Here is a 19,913-nt window from a genome sequence, read left to right as displayed (position 1 = left end):
AGGCTCACAGTTCCCAATTTCAAAACTTACTGCAACGCTGAAATAATTAAGATAGCATGGTACAAGCATAAAAATAGGCATACAGATGAATGGAATAAAACTAAGAGTCCAGAAATAAACTCTTACATTTACAGTCAACTGATTTTCTACAAGGGTGCCAAGACAATTCAATGAGGGAAAGAGCAGTCTTTTCAATAAATGGTGCTTGAACAACTAGATATCCCATACACAAAAATTAACTCAAAACAGATCACAGAGCTAAATATAAGAGCTAAAACTATAAATCTCTTAGAAGGAAACATAGAGGTAAATCTTTTTGACCTTAGATTTGGCAATGGGTTCGTAGATATGACACCAGAAGCACACACAACAAAAGAGAAAATATGCAAATTGGACTTTATCAAAATTTAAAAATTTTGTGCTTCCAAGGACACTATGAAGAAAGTGAAAAGACACCTCACAGAACAGGAGAAAACATTTACAAACCAGAAATCTAATAAGGGTCCAGTATCCAGAGTACATAAAGAAATCTTACAACTCAACATTAAAAAGACAAATGCCATGATTAAAAAAGGGCAAATGATCTGAACAGATATTTTTCCAAAGAAAATATACAAATGGCCAACAAGCACATAAAAAATGCTCAACATCATTAGTCATCAGGGAAATAGAAATCAAAATAACAATGAATTGCTTCTTCACAACCACTAGGATGGCTATAAGAAAGATATGCATTGGTTAAGGATGTGGTGAACTTAGAACTCTCACATACATTGCTGGTGGGAATGTAAAATGATGAAGCCAGTTTGGAAAACAGTCTGTTAGTTCCTCAAAAGATTAAACGTTGAATTACTATATGATCTAATAATTCCATTCCTATATGCTATACCCAAGAGGAATGTAGTATATGTCCACACAAAAACGTGTACATGAATGTTCATAGCTCATTATTCATATTAGCCAAAAGGTAAAACAGCCCAAAATCCATCAACTGATAGAGAAATAAAATGTGGTATACCCATACAATGGAATATTATTTGGCAATTAAAAGGAATAACGTACTGATACATACTACAACATGGAAGAACATCAAAAACATCATGCAACAGAAAGAAACCAGTCACAGGCCACATATTGCATGATTCCACTTACATGAAATGTCAGAATAGGCAAATTTATAGACAGAAAGTAGATCAGTGGTCATCTACAGTTGAGGGGATTGAGGGAAAATGTGAAGTGACTGCTAACAGGTATGAGGTTTATTTTGGGGTGATGAAAATGTTCTAATATCAATTGTGGTAACAGCTGCACATCTCTGTGAATATACTAAAGACCACTGAATTGTACACTTTCAATGGATGAATTGTATGGTATGTAAAATATATCTCAGTAAAAATGTTATAAAAAAATGCAGCTCAAAATTTGATGACTGGAAGAAGTCGGCACATATGAAGAGATTTTGCCTCAGATATCTGAAGTACAACAACCACAGATCACCTCCACTGCAGAGACTACTGGAATAAAAACTAATGATCCCTACAGTGATTTGGTTCTTTCTAAGACATAAATTTATATAATATATACTGTTTTCCTTCTAAGCATCTCATAGGTAAGTTTTTAGCCAAAAATATCTAGGCTGAGATACAGACATCTATAAAATTTCTCTAGGCTTAAATAATAATATTTTAAAATCAATTGTCTACTCGTGAATAGTGAATATATAAAAATTTTAAGAAGAAGAATAATCGGAATTAGTCTCATCATACAGCTGAAATAAAATTCGTAAGATGTGTCAGAGGGCTTCCCTGGTGGGAAGAATCCACCTGCCAATGCAGGGGACACGGGTTCGAGCCCTGGTCCAGGAAGATCCCACATGCCGCAGAGCAACTAAGCCTGTGCGCCACAACTACTGAGCATGTGCGCCACAACTAATGAGGCTGTGCTCTACAGCCCGCGAGCCACAACTACTGAGCACACGTGCCACAACTACTGAAGCCCGCACTCCACAACAAGAGAAGCCACCCCAATGAGAAGCCCGCGCACCACAAGAGCAGGCCCCGCTCGCCGCAACTAGAGAAAGCCCACGTGCTGCAACGAAGACCCAACACAGCCAAAAATAAATAAATAAAAATAAATAAATAATTTAAAAAGATGTGTCGGACACAGTCATAGAATGGTATACGTCATCTCGAACCATATCAACAATCGGTACAATGAAGACGAGAAAATCAGGATTCAGAGACATTAAGTAACTTGCCTATTCAGGGATTAGACAGCGAAGCTAGGATTTGAATTTAAGACTGCCTGTCTCTGAAACCTATGATCTTATACCATCTTATACTATTTCCTAACTTCAAGAAGGGATAAAGCATCCAACCGGACAGCAGTAATTAAAGGGACTGACCACAAATATGTCCTAATATAAAAATATAAAAATTTTAAAGTTTAAAGGAACCTCAGAGAACATCTACTCCAAGAACCTCATTTTACAAATGACACAACACTTTGCAGTCTCTGATCAGCCTTGGCTATTTCCACTACTCTCTGGCCTCCAATGTAAATACTACAAGGTTATCTGCAAATCCTTCCTGATAGCCTCAGCATAAATCAAATGAGGAATCATAGAAGAGCTATGTTTCAGTAAGTCATGGATGTGCTGAATAACTCCCCAAAATTGATATTTTTAGACTATAATAAAAAATAAATTTTTCCGTTACTTGCCTTATGCAGAATTTTGGTTACACAGAATTTGTGATACTGCTTTATTGCTACCTTGAACTCTTACCTTCGTGACCACAAGAAACATAGTATAGAGGAACATAAGATTATGCCTTGATATTGCCAGATGGTTGGTTTGCTGGAATGTGAAGATAACTGACCCCAGCAGGGTTACCTTGGCAGGGCTGAAAATAAAACACATTTTAACTCAATAAGTAATAAATATTATTTATCTCTATATTTCTCAAACAGTATTCTCAAAATATTAATTTAATGAGTTATTAATAGATGTAACACAAAAATGAGTTCTGTACATATAAAGTTTTGGAAATGCTGAGTTACATAAAGTTAAATACCTTTCTTCACAGCATAAAGTATCAAAGTTTAGAATGTTCATACATACTGTGACTTTCTGATAAAGAGAGTACGTTTCTATATGTAATATTTCTGAATTGACCACATAACACTTTTTCACAAAGGATTTGAAAGTCCCACGTTCCACAGCATGATTTGGGAAAAGGATGTTAGCCCTGAAAAACCTTATAGTGCTAACCAAGCTCCTTGGGTGGGATGGGGGATGGAAAAGAAAGCCCTGATTTGCAGCATTTCCTCATTTCCACGGTGTAAATACAGTCGCTCCGTGGTATTCGCAGGGAATTTGTTCCAGGACCCCCACACTTACCAAAATCCACTGATGCGCAAGTCCAGGATATAAAATGATGTAGTATTTGCATATAACCTATGCACATCCTCCCACATACTTTAAATCATCTCGATTATTTACAATACCTAATATAATGTAAATGCTATGTAAATAGTTGTAATTACAGTATAAGTACTATGTAAACAGTTATCAGTACATGGCAAATTCAAGGTTTGCTTTCTGGAACTTTCTGGAATTTTCTTTCTAATAGTTTTGATCCACAGTTGGTTAATCCACAGATGCAGAAACCATGGATACAGAGGACCAACTGTACTCCCACAGCCCACTTCAGGCTGCTGTGTGGAATGGCTCTCACAAAACAGTGTGAGCCAGCTCCAGCACATCACTTAGCTAACTCCAGCACAAAATATTAGCATTAGCCAATATATTAAAATTTAAAGTCTTTAATAAGATGTTTATCTATTAACATATAACAAGCACTACTTTCATGTCATATATTTGCCACATAAAGTGTATCTCAGTAACAGATCATTTTCTAGCTCTTTATGCTTAAAACTAGAAAAAGATAAATAATAAACTCTTAGAATGCCATAGTATAAAATATGACAAATTTAAAAGCCCCTATAAACCACTTTATGAAAAAAAAGTAGTTTGTTTAATCACTACAAGCTAAGGATTGAGTTCAAAACACTTAGGTTTGGGTAACAGGGGTTTGGATCTTGCCTACCAATAACTGGGCAGCATTCCTGTTTTAGAACAGTGGTCCACAAACTTTTTGACTGTGCATCTCTAGTGGTAAAAGTGTTTTAAGACACTCCTTAATATATATCAATTACTTTATAAATTATGTACATGTACAACTGTATCATAAAATGTACACCAAACTGACTTTTAAAAGGATGCGATAAAAAATAAATAGTTAATTCCATTAAGACACTGTCTTAATGTCCTTTTGCTACTCTGTTTCTAATAGTTTGGTTTCTGAACCATAGTGCCTCATCATGGGCATCTTAGCATACACATATTCTACTTTGGATTGTGTTCTCTTAGAGCATAAATTCAGAAGCAATGAATCTGAGGAGCACGGATTTTGTAAACAATAAATTGAAGCAGGGGATTGGAGCAGGCCTGGGATTTAGGAAAAAGTCAATGAGATTGGTTACGAAGATCAGAATGCATTCAGAAAATTCTTATACTTATTATATTAGTTTCCTGTGAACCTAGTAAATAAGCTATCTGCTTCCAAAATACAATGGTGGAATAAGCATAGGTAACAGCTACAGGCACTCCCACGCCAAAAGGGAGAAAACGGAAGGAAGAAAGTGATCACAGTCCTATGCAATTTCAAAATCCAGCAGGGCAAATTCCGGTAGGTTTCCAGACCCAGGAATAATCTTCTGTGGCCTGAGGCTCCATCCTCTGAGTTTACAGCTCTAATCTCTGCATTCATGGCTCTGGCTTTTGCACCTGTGACTCCAGCCTCAGGTCTGGCCTCATGTTTCTAGGCCCGCAGCTCCCACCTTAAAGCCATTCTTCCTTTTCCCTGAATGGTAGTACATATCGACAGCTAAAAATTTTATCAGCCTGTTTCTACCTGTAGAATTTTGGGAGTCTGACTTCTATTTCATCTTGTCTCTGTCCCTTTCAGTCCAACCTGGCAGTGTTTCTGCTGATACAACACTTTCAAAAATCTTTTGGGTTTCCTATGCATGACACAGGGGATCCACGCCATCAGTCAAGATGGTTCTTCACAGATCTTTCCTGGATAATCTCATCTCTATTCCAGGCTTCTGCTATGGTAGCTGAATGGATCCATGAATCACACGCCTAATCTCTTTTAACACTAGCAAAAGTTGTCCAGCCACACCCTTAACCTTCTCTCCACAGCAGGCTTTTCCTAAGAATGACTCTCCTAATTTTATCATCTTTTGCAATCTGGATAGGCTGAGAATTTCCCAAGTCATCAGATCTTGGTTTCTTTGTTTAGCAGTTATTCCCTCCATTCAACTCTTTCCTCTCACACTTCACTATAAGAAGCAAGAAGAAACCAGCTCAGATCACCAACACTTTGCTTCTGAAACTCAACTGAATATCCAAGTTCAATGCTTACAGATTATGCTTTCCACACAACTGCAGCACATATAACTAAATCACCTTTCTTCCAGTTTCCAGTATCATGTTCCTCAATTCCTCGAAGACCTCACCAGCAACTCTAACATTCATATTTTTACCAACATTCTGTTTATTACAATATATGTATTCTCTAAGACCATACAGGCTTTTTCCACTATGCAAAAGTATTTGGTAATAAATATATGAAAACATATATATATATGCATACACAAAATATCATAATGGATCCCAATGATCTCACCTGACAAATTGTTAATCATTCATTCATTCACATAATATTTACTGTCTACTATGTGATAGGTGTTTAGGATATAAGAGCAATCAAAAAAGACAAAATCCCTATACTTTGCTTCTTGTATTCTTTGAAGCATGGAGGAAAGCCAAAGGGAGAGAAAAATAAACATAATGAATAAGTAAATTATAAAATATGATAAATGCTGTGGGAGAAATAGAGGGAAGTGTAATTTTAAGCGGTAGCCCTCAATGAGAAGGCAAGCTTTGAGAAAATCCTTTGAGCAAAGTAGATAAGGGAGTTGGCCACCTGAGGAAACAGATTCTAGGCAGAGAGAGAACTTAGTTTTAAACCAGACAACACCTGGCTTGCTCAAGGACAGAGTGCAGTGAGCAAGGGAGAGAACAGTAAGAGCTGAAGACAGAGCAAATTAGGTGCGGGAGAGACACAGATCTTGGAGGGTCTCATGGGCCATCTGGGGAGTCACTGCAAGGTTCTGAACACAGGAGAATCACAATTCGATTTCAGTTTTACAGTCCCAAGAAATGTTTCATGGAAGACGTTTCAAAGCACATACTTGAAATGAGAAAAATTTCCCCTGAATAACATTAATGCTTTATTTATAACTTATTATCGATCAAAGCTCCTTTGTTCTATTTCTAAACTACCTCATTCAAGCTTTAAGGGGTACATTCCAAGGTAAACATCCTGAAATCTACTGGTTCACTCAAACATATACTTCATCATTCATACTGCTTCTCAACCTTCATTTTTAATCCATTCTAATGAGTTTATTTTCACATGAAGACTTCCTCACCTTGCTTATTATGGCCACTAAATCCTAAGGCTTTCTTTATTGAATTGCGGGAATAGTAACTGTATTTCTCTACTTCATTTTCAGGTGCATCAGGGATACATTTGTGACTTATTTAAGACTGGGTCGGTGTCTTTAGAGAACACCTAATGATTAGATTCTCTTAAATGGGTGCAAAAGGTAGTCTGCATCGTACAAGCATAGAATGGGTTATTTCCTCTAATCTTTTTCTTATTTTTATTATGTATTGGGTTGGCCAAAAGGTTTGTTCAGTTTCTTCCGCAGATGGCTCTAGTAGCACTTAATTGTCTTTAACTTCATTCGAAACAATTTTGTTAGATTGTATGTGACAGCTGTCACATCAGCGTGCAGTTAAAAAAAGACTTATGAAAATTAGTGAATTTTTGTGTAGCCATTTTAACATTGAAGGTGGAAGAAAAAAAGCAACGTTTTCGGCATATTATGCTTTATTATTTCAAGATAGGTAAAACGCAACTGAAACACAAAAAAAGATTTGTGCAGTATATGGAGAAGGTGCTGTGACTGACTGAACATGTCAAAAGTGGACCATGAAGTTTCGTGCTGGAGATTTCTCGCTGGATGATGCTCCACAGTCGGGCAGACCAGTTGAAGTTGATAGAGACCAAATCGAAACATTAACTGAGAACAATCAACATTACACCATGCCGGAGACAGCTGACATACTCAAAATATCCAAATCAAGTGCTGAAAATCGTTTGCACCAGCTTGGTTATGTTAATTGCTTTGGTGTTTGGGTTCCACATAAGTTAAGTGAAAAAAACCTTTTTGACCTTATTTCCGCAGGCAATTCTCTACTAAACGTAATGAAAATGTTCCATTTTTAAAACATATTGTGACGGGCGATGAAAAGTGGATACTGTACAATAATGTGGAACAGAAGAGATCGTGGGGTAAGTGAAATAAACCACCACCAACCACACCAAAGGCCAATCTTCATCCAAAGAAGCTGATGTTGTGTATATGGTGGGATTGGAAGGGAGTCCTCTATTATGAGCTCCTTCCGGAAAACCAAAAGATTAATTCCAAGAAGTACTGCTCCCAATTAGACCAACTGAAAGCAGCACTAGATGAAAAGTGTCCAGAATTAATCAAGAGAAAATGCATAATCTTCCATCAGGATAACGCAAGACCGCATGTTTCTTTGATGACCAGGGAAAAACTGTTACAGCTTGGCTGGGAAGTTCTGATTCATCTGCCGTATTCACCAGACATTGCACCTTCGAATTTCCATTTACTTCGGTCTTTACAAAATTCTTTTAATGGAAAAAAATTTCAATTCCCTGGAAGACTGTAAAAGGCACCTGGAACAGTTCTTTGCTCAAAAACATAAAAAGTTTTTGGAAGATGAAATTACGAAATTGCCTGAAAAATGGCAGAAGGTAGTGGAACGAAAGGGTGAATACATTGTTCAATAAAGTTCTTGGTAAAAATGAAAAAAGTGTCTGTTTTTTTTAACTTAAAAACCGAAGGCACTTTTTGGCCAACCCAATAGTTAAATTCAACTCTCACTTTTAAAGCAACTAACAGGGCTTTATGATTAACGTATTGACTGTTACCATAAGCTTGACATTTTACTACCAGGAACTATGAATAATTTGAAATCTGGGTGAAAATTAATGAAAATGCCAAGAGCCTGCAATTGATTCCAGAGAATTCTGTTCCTATGTAGTTCTTGCTCCATAAATACACACTCTTCCCACAGTTCTACAGTTTTTGTTTGGTTTTATTTTCTAAGAGGAGGAACCCACAGAAAAAGGAATCAATATTTATTTTAAAAGCTACATTTAAGAGAGCAGACTTCTTGAAAAACTTAGGTTTCCTGGTTTTCTTCCCATTATCCTTTTATTTATTTGTTTGTTTGTTTCACCCACATTTAGAGATCCCAAAATGTTTTTTAAAATAAATTGGTAAGATCTAAGGATAAAAGGCCAAGTCTCAGTACAGTCTATACCAACTCACTAGGACATCTTCAGCCATTCATCAGCTTCTGGTTTCCAACAGCCTTTTACCAACTGCTCAAAATTCGTGATAATGCTACCACCTGCACCTAAAAAGAACAAGATAAAACAAGAATACTTAACCAAATTTTCTTGAGAAAATATATGAAATAAAGCCATAATTCTATCTTTTGACTTAAAATTCCAAGAGGATCTCCAAAATATGATTCTTGGGAGGGAGAAAAAAGTTGCCTTGTACATTTATGATACAGAGACAATTATAATTCTTTCATGGTAACTGTCTATTGTACTACAATTAAGGTTAAAATTGGGGCCTCGGACAGAGATGTGGCTAGAGGTTTGTTTCTGACCTGAAAAAGTAAACTCCTCTGCTTTATCATTTCCTTTTCTGATTTTAGTTTTAGGTGCAGTACACTGTAACAACAGATTGAGAAATTTATTCAGTTCCAACATACAATAAAGGTAGGTAATGCAGAGTGAACATGAACCCATAATCAATCACATTTACTATTTCAGGTTATTCAGGATGAAAAAAGCGAGAAAAAAATAAAAAACAGAGCAAAGTTTTTTAATTACACGTGCCACATAATTTCTTATGTAAACTTGTTTTATTTATGATGGTGTCTACACCTTAATTAACTATGAATCCCTCTGGTTATGGCTGCTAATCAAACCAATAATAAATATGCTATTTTTAAGACAATCAGGCTCAAAAGAATGGCTGATGACTAGTACTAGTGAATAGTGCCAGTTTTGAATTAACTTTACCAGCCAACAGAAACAAGGCTTCCATCTTCCAAAAAAAGACTGTTATTAAAGTATGTGGTCCCCATTAATTTAACTAGAGAATTGTTCAGTAGTTGTAGTACACCAATAACAGAATATTTATGAACACATATTGTTAATATTACCTCGGGCCCATCCAATAGCTATCATGATTATCCAGCCATTTTTGTAATAGCTATTAGCATGGGTGACTCCACCTACTATTTTCCAAGTTCTGGTCACTTCCTTCATTCCCGCAGCCAAGAGTTGAACAGGTAGGAATGAATATCCCTGGGAAACAAGGTCACAGGGGCAAAAAAAAATCATATACCTGAAATTAAAATTTAAATATTTTAATACATGAGTGGAATCAGAAGAACAAAAATAAAAATCCAGAATATCAGCAGTAACAATTTGATAAAACACAACACATGGAATTATCCATATAAACATGGAATTTGCCTGCAAGAAGACCACAGATTGGGTAAAGTCAATTTTTTTTTTTTTTTTGGCTACTCCGTGCAGCATGTGGGATCTTAGTTCTCTGACCAGGGATCAAACCCGTGCCCCCTGCAGGGGAAGCACAGAATGTTAACCACTAGACCACCAGGGAAGTCCCAAAGTCAATTTTTTAAAATCACATGAAGCACATAAAATAATCTGCCAAAAAGTCATAACCAAAGGGGAATATAAATTTTGTACTTCTGAGTACTCTATAAATGCAAAACGTATTCACTGAGTTCCTAATTTGTGACTACACTAGTCTAGAAGCTAAGTGCTGAATCCACCAACAAAATTAAGCAAGTGTATAATCACTTCTGGTTTGGGGCTTCTCTAGGTAGAGTGTGTTGTCTTTGGAAAAGGAATTAGAAAAGGGACCTTAGTAGCTGAGCAAGGGACACCATTTCAACCCCACTTACATCTTCACCTGTGCCCCTTTGTGCATAAACTGCAACCTATACAGAGAAAGGTCATTGCTCTCAAGGAGACAGATTCACTCATGTTAAGGAAAAACTTATTTTCATATGGCTAAAAGAATATGAAGCTTGTTCTTCAATTTAGTTGAGTAAGTTTAAGTTTTGACCAATTAAGTTGTGACGTTAGTTTAAGAATAATTCACTCCTCCTCAGGTGAATTATTTTTTGAAGCCTCATTTGTTCTAAACACCTGTTCAACAATTTAACAGTAGTGTTGATTGGAAAACACAGTACTTTTTCCCCCCATTCCTAAAATACTCTCTGGCAGACAATTTTGTGCTTAAAGCAGAACATTTATCTTGATACAGAATACACTGCAAGAAAGAAGTACTCTATCTCTTCTAAAAGAAGTTGTTAACCTTATCGTAATTCATGGCTCATAAAGTCCGAATTCCTAAAAGTATTCATGGAATATGAAATCCTGTTTGCTAAAACACTGCTTCAGAGACCCAATATAAGATGAAATGGTTTGTTCAGCCTGAAGCACCCTCTCTTCTTCAACTCCACTTACCAATTCCTTCCTATTCTTCAAGATGCCACTTAAACACTACCATATACATTGACCTTGGGAGTTTTTAGTTAATATTCTCAGTTCAGACTAAATTCTGATGGTTCTGTACAACTAAAACAATTGGTTCCTATACTTCAACATAGCTCTTTAGACATTTTTCTTTATAATATATAAAGGCTATAATACTCATATTATAACAGTCCTTAGATGGCAGGAATCATTCATCTTGTTACCCCCTGAAACTCAGCATAATAAAAAGTAGCCCTGGACTTCCCTGGTGGCACAGTGGTTAAGAATCCGCCTGCCAATGCAGGGGACACGGGTTCGAGCACTGGTCCGGGAAGATCCCACATGCCACAGAGAAACTAAACCTATGTGCCACAACTACTGAGCCTGCACTCTAGAGCCCACGAGCCACAACTACTGAGCCCACATGCCACAACTACTGAAGCCTGCGGGCCTAGAGGCTGTGCTCCGCAACAAGAGAAGCCACCACAGTGAGAAGCCCACGCACCACAACGAAGAGTAGCCACTGCTCAGCACAACTAGAGAAAGCCCATGCGCAGCAATGAAGACCCTATGCAGCCAAAAATAAATAAATAAATAAATAAATGTATTTTTAAAAAAACAGTAGGCTTGAGTTAAATCATTTATTAGCAGTTAAAAAATTAGCAGGAGGCAAAACAAAATATATCAAATCAAAGAATCATTTGATAATTAAAGAGTTTGAGACAAAGGAATAAATTATCTAAAAGTAGTAAAAAGCTTTTCAAAAATGACTGGTATTATATAAAATCTTTAATGTTCATGTAACATTTTGAAAGCCTCTATACAAGTCTCTCTTTAAATATGGAACAAATTTCCAGGAAGTTGGCTAGGTGCCAGGGGCAAAAAAAAAGAGTTACGCCTAAGCAATTTTTAAATGTATTTTTAAATAAAATAAAAATATTTTGGTATCCACTCTAGATTAGATTAAGACAGGGAGATCTGGTTTCACTTTAGCAGCAATGAATGCTCAAAATACTCAAACAAAAAAACAACAAAACAAAAATAATACAAACGACCCCATTTTCATTCTCTACACCAAGACTATCTTCAACATGAGTTAAAAGGCTACACTATTACAAGAGCAATCTTGGACTTCTTTTTTTTTTTTGGCTGTGTCACGGGGCATGCGGGATCTTAGTTCTCCAACTAGGGTTAAACCCCGTGCCCCCTGCAGTGGAAGCACAGAGTCTTAACCACTGGACTATCAGGGAAGTCCCAATCTTGGACTTTTTATATTCAACTATGTGACATTATGGCATATGGTCTAAAATTTATAATTATTGCTATTGCTAATAAATAAGTCTTTATTGCATCAATCAGATACAGTAAGTCCCCTACATCTGAACCTTCAAGTTGCGAACTTTCAAAGATGTGAACGTGCGTTCCCATGTCCAATCACATAAGGTAGTTCACGTGTCTGGCACACATTGTCACATGCATACGTCCTCTACAAGTGGTTGTGTTCTGTGTAATTTACTGCACAGTACTGTATAGAGTACAGTAGTACAGTATCTTTATTTCAAGCCCAGGATATCCAGGAGCAAGCGTTAAAAGCAGCAGTGATGTAGCTGGTACTGCTAAGAAGAGCCAAGCAATAAGGATGGAAACAAAAATAAAACAATTGAGTGGAGTGAGGCGAAAAGATGGTAGATGTCGTTCGTTCTTATAACACGAATCGTTCAACCATCGGCATGATTCTAAAGAACAAGGACAAGATCATGTAACACGAAGTCTGCTGTGCCGAAGATGTCGACAATAATATCGAAGAAGCATGGAAAAGTGACGGAGGAGATGGAGAAACTTCTCAGTGTGTGGATGCAGGATCAGCATCAGCGTCGAGTCCCGCTCAGCTTAATGCTGATTCAAGAGAAAGCTAAAAGCCATCATGAAGACTTGAAGAAGAAACATGGCGAAGAATCAGAGGGCACACCTTTTAATGCCAGCCATGGCTGGTTTCATCAGTTTAAGGCAGAGCCAACCTTCACAACGTAAAAGTAAGTGGCGAGGCAGCAAGTGCAGATACGGTAGCTGCCCGAGAATTTCCTGAAACACTTCAAGAAATTATTGATGAAGGTGCATATTTACCCAAGCAGGTTTTTAATGTGGATGAGACAGGACTGTACTGGAAGAGGATGCCAAACTGAAGTTACATCAGTAAGGAGGAAGAGTTGATGTCAGGCTATAAAGCAGCAAAGTATAGGCCAACTCTGTTGTTTGGTGGCAATGCTTCCGGCGATATGAAGCTGAAGCCTCTCTTAGTTTACCATTCAGAGAACCCAAGAACCCTTAAACACATAGCCAAGGGCTCTCTTCCTGTTGTGTGGAAGGGTAATAACTCTAAGCCTGAGTTACACAGGCCATTTTCCAGGACTGGTTTTTCTGGCACCTTAGCCCAGAGGTAGAGAAATATTGCTTGGCAAAGGACATCCCATTCAACATTCTTTTGCTGCTCCGGGCCACCCCCCATTCATGGATGACTTTCATCCCAACCTCAAAGTAGTGCATCTGTCACCAAATACTATGTTGCTCATCCACCCTATGGACCAGGGAGTTATACCAACTTTCAAGAAATATTATTTACATCACACTTTTCATCAGGCAGTAAAGGTGAGTGATGGATCAGGAACAACCCTGCAACATTCTTGGGAGGACTATAACATCTACAAGGTCATAAAAAATATCAACTTTGCTTGGTGTGAGGTTATGGCCATCACCATGACTGGGGTTTGGAAGAACCTTTGCCCACAGTTTGTTCATGATTTTCGTGGATTTGAGAAGGTGGATGAGGAGTCCAAAGAGGTCTTCAGCAACTTAGCGACCCTCAGCAAGTAGCTGGCGCTAGATCTCCAAGAGGACGACTTCAATGAACTCCTTGCTGTGCAACATGAGGAGCTTACTAATGAAGATCTGATGGAACTGGAGGCCCAGAGAAAGGACAAAGAGAGAAAAGAGGAAGAAAAAGTAACTGAAGAACTGAAGAGATTCATGACGCAGGAAATGGCAAGGGGATTTTCTTTATTTGAGGAGGCACTGTTAGTCTTACCCAGACATCACTGGATTGCTTTTTCAAGAGAGTAGATAGAACTGAATCCAGAAAGGAACCAGGACCTGTGCCATCAGCGTCAGGCCTGAGTGAAATTGCAGCTTGCCCTCCGTCTCCTATTGCTGACGATCCTTCAGCTCTGCCATCTCCCACCTCCTCTCCCTCTTCCAGTCGGTAACTCTTCTTGCTTGTTCACTCGGTGCCAGCCCCTGTATGCCAGCTGTTGTACAGTACAACTGTACTTTTCAAGGTACTGTACTGTAAGATTTTAAATGTTTTCTTTATTTTTGTGTTTGTTTTTTATGTATTATTTGTGGAAAAGTATTATACACCTATTACAGTACAGTACTATATAGCCAATTGTTAGTTACATACCTAGGCTAACTTTGTTGGACTTACAAACAAGTTGCACTTAAGAACCAGCTCTCAGAACTGAACTCATTTGTATGTAGGGGACCTACTGTATTTCTAAAGTATACCTATAATACACTAATATTTTAAACAGAAAAACAGTTCTTGTTTCAATTGTTAAATAGCCACAGGGCAAAAGAACAACTGTTTATTGTGCTCAGTAGACTTACAAGTAAGCAGATCAAACCAGCGGTGCCCTAAATAGCCATTCCTGCTCTATAACACAAGTCACCTTTTTAAAATTCCTTCAATGACTCACTCAACACTCATTAAGAAATCATCATGTCCCTCCTTCTGTAAAGATTATAATTTCATCTTAAACTAAAATTGTAACATCTATGGAACTTTCAACTTGTAAAGTGCTTAAAGAAAACATATCAGAAATGAAGGACTAGAACATATCAGACATGAAATGGAACGAGAAGGCAATTTATTTCTCATACATTTTTAAGTCTAAGTGACTTAATCTAAGTGATAAACATAGAGAAAAAAATGACAAAGAAGAGTGTTAAATAACAGAAGTTAGTCTAAAACAAGATACAGGAATTCAGCTTGGTGGTTTGACAGAGGAATGCGCAGTCCCAGCTCTGCCCCTTCCTCCGGCCGTTTTCTTGTAAACAAGGTATCCTCGGGAAGCTCTGTGGGAGGCTTGCTTTAGGTGTTCTGGCCATGTGTCAGGCCTAAGCCTCTTAGGTGGGAGAGCCAAGTTTAGGACACTGGACCACCAGAGACCTCCCAGCCCCACGTAATAACAATCGGCAAAAGCTCTCCAAGAGATCTCCATCTCAATGCAAAGACCTGGCTCCACTCAAAGATCAGCAAGCTCCAGTGCTGGACACCCCATGCCAAACAACTAGCAAGACAGGAACACAACCTCACCCATTAGCAGAGAGGCTGCCTAAAATCATAATAAGTTCACAGACACCCCAAAACACAACACCGGACGTGGTCTTGCACACAAGAAAGACAAAATCCAGTCTCAACCACCAGAACACAGGTACCAGTCCCCTCCACCAGGAAGCCTACACAACCCACTGAACCAACCTTACCCACTGGAGGCAGACACCAAAAACAACGGCAACTACAAACCCACAGAGTGCTAAACGGAGACCGCACACACAGTAAGTGAAGCAAAATGAGAAGGCAGAGAAATACTCAGCAGATGAAGGAGCAAAGTAAAAACCCACCAGACCAAACAAAATGAAGAGGAAATAGGCAGTCTACCTGAAAAAGAATTCAGAGTAATAATAGTAAAGATGATCCAAAATCTTGGAAATAGAATGGAAAAAATACAAGAAACGTTTAACAAGGACCTAGAAGAATTAAAGAGCAAACAAACAATGATGAACAATACAACAAATGAAGTTAAAAATTCTCTAGAAGGAATCAATAGCAGAATAACTGAGGCAGAAGAACGGATAAGTGACCTGAAAGATAAAATAGTGGAAATAACTACCACAGAGCAGAATAAAGAAAAAAGAATGAAAAGAATTGAGGACATTCTCAGAGACCTCTGGGACAACATTAAACGCACCAACATTCGAATTATAGGGCTCTCAGAAGAAGAAGAGAAAAAGAAAGGGTCTGAGAAAATATTTCAAGAGATTATAGTTGAAAACTTCCCTAATATGGGAAAGGAAATAGTCAATCAAGTCCAGGAAGCGGAGAAAGTTCCATACAGGATAAATCCAAGGAGAAACACGCCAAGACACATATTAATCAAACTATCAAAAATTAAATACAAAGAAAAAATATTAAAAGCAGCAAGGGAAAAGCAACCAATAACGTACAAGGGAATCCCCATAAGGTTAACAGCTGATCTTTCAGCAGAAACTCTGCAAGCCAGAAGGGAGTGGCAGGACATATTTAAAGTGATGAAAGGGAAAAACCTACAACCAAGATTACTCTACCAGGCAAGGATCTCATTCAGATTTGACGGAGAAATTAAAACCTTCACAGACAAGCAAAAGCTAAGACAATTCAGTACCACCAAACCAGCTTTACAACAAATGCTAAAGGAACTTCTCTAGGCAGAAAACACAAGAGACGGAAAAGACCTACAATAACAAACCCATAACAATTAAGAAAATGGTAATAGGAACACACATAGATAATTACCTTAAATGTAAATGGCTTAAATGCTCCAAACAAAAGACACAGACTGGCTGAATGGATACAAAAACAAGACCCATATATATACTGTCTACAAAAGACCCACTTCAGACCTAGGGACACATACAGACTGAAAGTGAGAGGATGGAAAAAGATATTCCATGCATGGAATGCATTTCCATGCACTCCATGCATGGAAATCAAAAGAAAGCTGGGGTAACGATACTCATATCAGATAAAATAGACTTTAAAACAAAGACTATTACGAGAGACAAAGAAGGACACTACATAACGATCAAGGGATCAATCCAAGGAGAAGATATAACAATTGTAAATGCGTATGAACCCAGAATAGGAGCACCTCAATACATAAGGCAAATGCTAACAGCCACAAAAGGGGAAATCGACAGTAGCACAATAATAGTAGGAGACTTTAACACCCCACTTTCACCAATGGACAGATCATCCAAAATGAAAATAAATAAGAAAATGCAAGCTTTAAATGACACATTAAACAAGATGGACTTAATTGATATTTATAGGACATTCCATCCAAAAACAACAGAGTAAACACTCTTCTCAAGTGCTCATGGAACATTCTCCAGGATAGATTATATCTTGGGCCACAAATCAAGCCTTGGTAAACTTAAGAAAATTGAAATCGTATCAAGTATCTTTTCTGACCACAACGCTATGAGACTAGATATCAATTAGAGGAAATATCCTGTAAAAAAATACAAACACATGGAGGCTAAACAATACACTACTAAATAACCAAGAGATCACTGAAGAAGTCAAAAAGGAAATCAAAAAATACCTAGAAACAAATGACAATGAAAACACGATGACCCAAAACCTATGGGATGCAGCAAAAGCAGTTCTAAGAGGGAAGCTTATAGCAATACAATCCTACCTCAAGAAGCAAGAAACATCTCAAATAAATGACCTAAACTTACACCTAAAGCAATTAGACAAAGAAGAACAAACAAAAAAACAAAGTTAGAAGAAGGAAAGAAATCATAAAAATGAGATCAGAAATAAATGAAAAAGAAATGAAGGACATAAGAGCAAAGATCAGTAAAACTAAAAGCTGGTTCTTTGAGAAGATAAAATTGATAAACCATTGGCCAGACTCTTCAAGAAAAAAGGGAAAAGGCTCAAATCAACACAATTACAAATGAAAACGGAGAAGTAACAACTGACACTGAAGGAATACAAAGGACCATGAGAGATTACTACAAGCAACTGTATGCCAATAAAATGGACAACCTGGAAGAAATGGGCAAGCTCTTGGAAAAGCACAACCTTCCGACTGAACCAGGAAGAAATACAAAATATAAACAGACCAGTCACAAGCACTGAAATTCAAACTGTGACTAAAAATCTTCCAACAAACAAAAGCTTAGGACCAGATGGCTTCACAGGCGAATTCTATCAAACATTTAGAGAAGAGCTAACACCTATCCTGCTCAAACTCTTCCAAAATATTGCAGATGGAGGAACACTCCCAAACGCATTCTACAAGGCCACCATCACCTAATACCAAAACCAGACAAAGATGTCACAAAGAAAGAAAACTACAGGCCAATATCACTGATGAACATAGATGTAAAAATCCTCAACAAAAAACTAGCAATCAGAATCCAACAGCACATTAAAAGGATCATACACCATGATCAAGTGGGGTTTATCCCAGGAATGCAAAGATTCTTCAATATACGCAAATCAATCAACATGATACACCATATTAACAAACTGAAGGAGAAACACCATATGATCATCTCAATAGATGCAGAAAAAGCTTTCAACAAAATTCAACACCCATTTATGATAAAAACCCTCCAGAAAGTAGGCATAGAGGCAACGTACCTCAACATAATAAAGGCCATATATGACAAACCTACAGCCAACATCGTTCTCAATGGTGAAAAACTAAAACCATTTCCACTAAGATCAGGAACAAGACAAGGTTGCCCACTCTCACCACTATTATTCAACATAGTTTTGGAAGTTTTAGCCATAGCAATCAGAGAAGAAATAGAAATAAAAGGAATCCAAATTGGAAAAGAAGAAGTAAAACTGTCATTGTTTGCAGATGACATGATACTATACATACAGAATCATAATGATGCCACCAGAAAACTACTAGAGGTAATCAATGAAGTTCGTAAAGTAGCAGGATACAAAATCAATGCACAGAAATCTCTTGCATTCCTATACACTAATGACAAAAATCTGAAAGAAAAATTAAGAAAACACTCCCATTTACCACTGCAATAAAAAGAATAAAATACCTAGGAATAAACCCACCTAAGGAGACAAAAAACCTGTATGCAGAAAACTATAAGACACTGATGAAAGAAACAGATGGAGAGACATACCATGCTCTTGGAATGGAAGAATCAACACTGTGAAAATGAATATACTACCCAAAGCAATCTACAGATTCAATGCAATCCCTATCAAACTACCAATGGCATTTTTTACAGAACTAGAACAAAAAACTTCACAATTTGTATGGAAACACAAAAGACCCTGAATAGCCAAAGCAATATTGAGAAAGAAAAATGGAGCTGGAGGAATCAGGCTCCCTGACTTCAGACTATACTCCAAAGCTACAGTAATCAAGACAGTATGGTACTGGCACAAAAACAGAAATATAGATCAATGGAACAGGATAGAAAGTCCAGAGATAAACCCATGCACATATGGTCACCTTGTCTTTGATAAAGGAGGCAAGAAAATACAATGGAAAAAAGACAGACTCTTCAATAAGTGGTGCTGGGAAAACTGGACAGCTACATGTAAAAGAATGAAATTAGAACACTCCCTAACATCATACACAAAAATAAACTCAAAATGGATTCAAGACCTAAATGTAAGCCCAGACACTATAAAACTCTTACAGGAAAACATAGGCAGAACACTCCATGACATAAATCACAGCAAGATCCTTTTTCGGCCCACCTCCTAGAGAAATGGAAATAAAAACAAAAATAAACAAATGGGACCTAATGAAACTTCAAAGCTTTTGCACAGCAAAGGAAAACATAAAGAAGATGAAAAGACAACCCTCAGAATGGGAAAAAATATTTGCAAACGAAGCAACTGACAAAGGATTAATCTCCAAAACATACAAGCAAATCATGCAGCTCAATATCAAAAAAACAAGCAACCCAACCCAAAAATGGGCAGAAGACCTAAACAGACATTTCTCCAAAGAAGATATACAGATTGCCAACAAACACATGAAAGGAATCTCAACATCACTAATCATTAGAGAAATGCAAATCAAAACTACAATGAGGTATCACCTCACACCTGTCAGAATGGCCATCATCAAAAAATCTACAAACAGTAAGTGCTGGAGAGGGTGTGGAGAAAAGGGAACCCTCTTGCACTGTTGGTGGGAATGTCAGTTGATACAGCCACTATAGAGAACAGTATGCAGGGTCCTTAAGAAACTAAAAATAGAACTAACATAC

At 37.5% G+C, this 19,913-nt stretch overlaps 1 protein-coding gene across 1 annotated transcript in view; it reads right to left on the bottom strand.

Moving 5' to 3' along the window:
- TMEM38B (transmembrane protein 38B) overlaps nucleotides 1-19,913 on the bottom strand; it is a 67,280-nt gene that overhangs the window by 18,776 nt on the left and 28,591 nt on the right. Inside the window, exons 3-5 of the mRNA XM_036856654.1 lie at nucleotides 9,473-9,657; nucleotides 8,563-8,650; nucleotides 2,786-2,903 (exon numbers count right to left, since the gene is read on the bottom strand). Coding sequence (XP_036712549.1) covers nucleotides 2,786-2,903; nucleotides 8,563-8,650; nucleotides 9,473-9,657 — 391 coding nt within the window. The remainder of the gene's footprint in view (nucleotides 1-2,785; nucleotides 2,904-8,562; nucleotides 8,651-9,472; nucleotides 9,658-19,913) is intronic.

The sequence above is a fragment of the Balaenoptera musculus genome, chromosome 6, assembly GCF_009873245.2.
Source record: "Balaenoptera musculus isolate JJ_BM4_2016_0621 chromosome 6, mBalMus1.pri.v3, whole genome shotgun sequence".
Lineage (NCBI taxonomy): Eukaryota > Metazoa > Chordata > Mammalia > Artiodactyla > Balaenopteridae > Balaenoptera > Balaenoptera musculus.
This window is presented reverse-complemented; position numbering and strand designations above follow the sequence as displayed.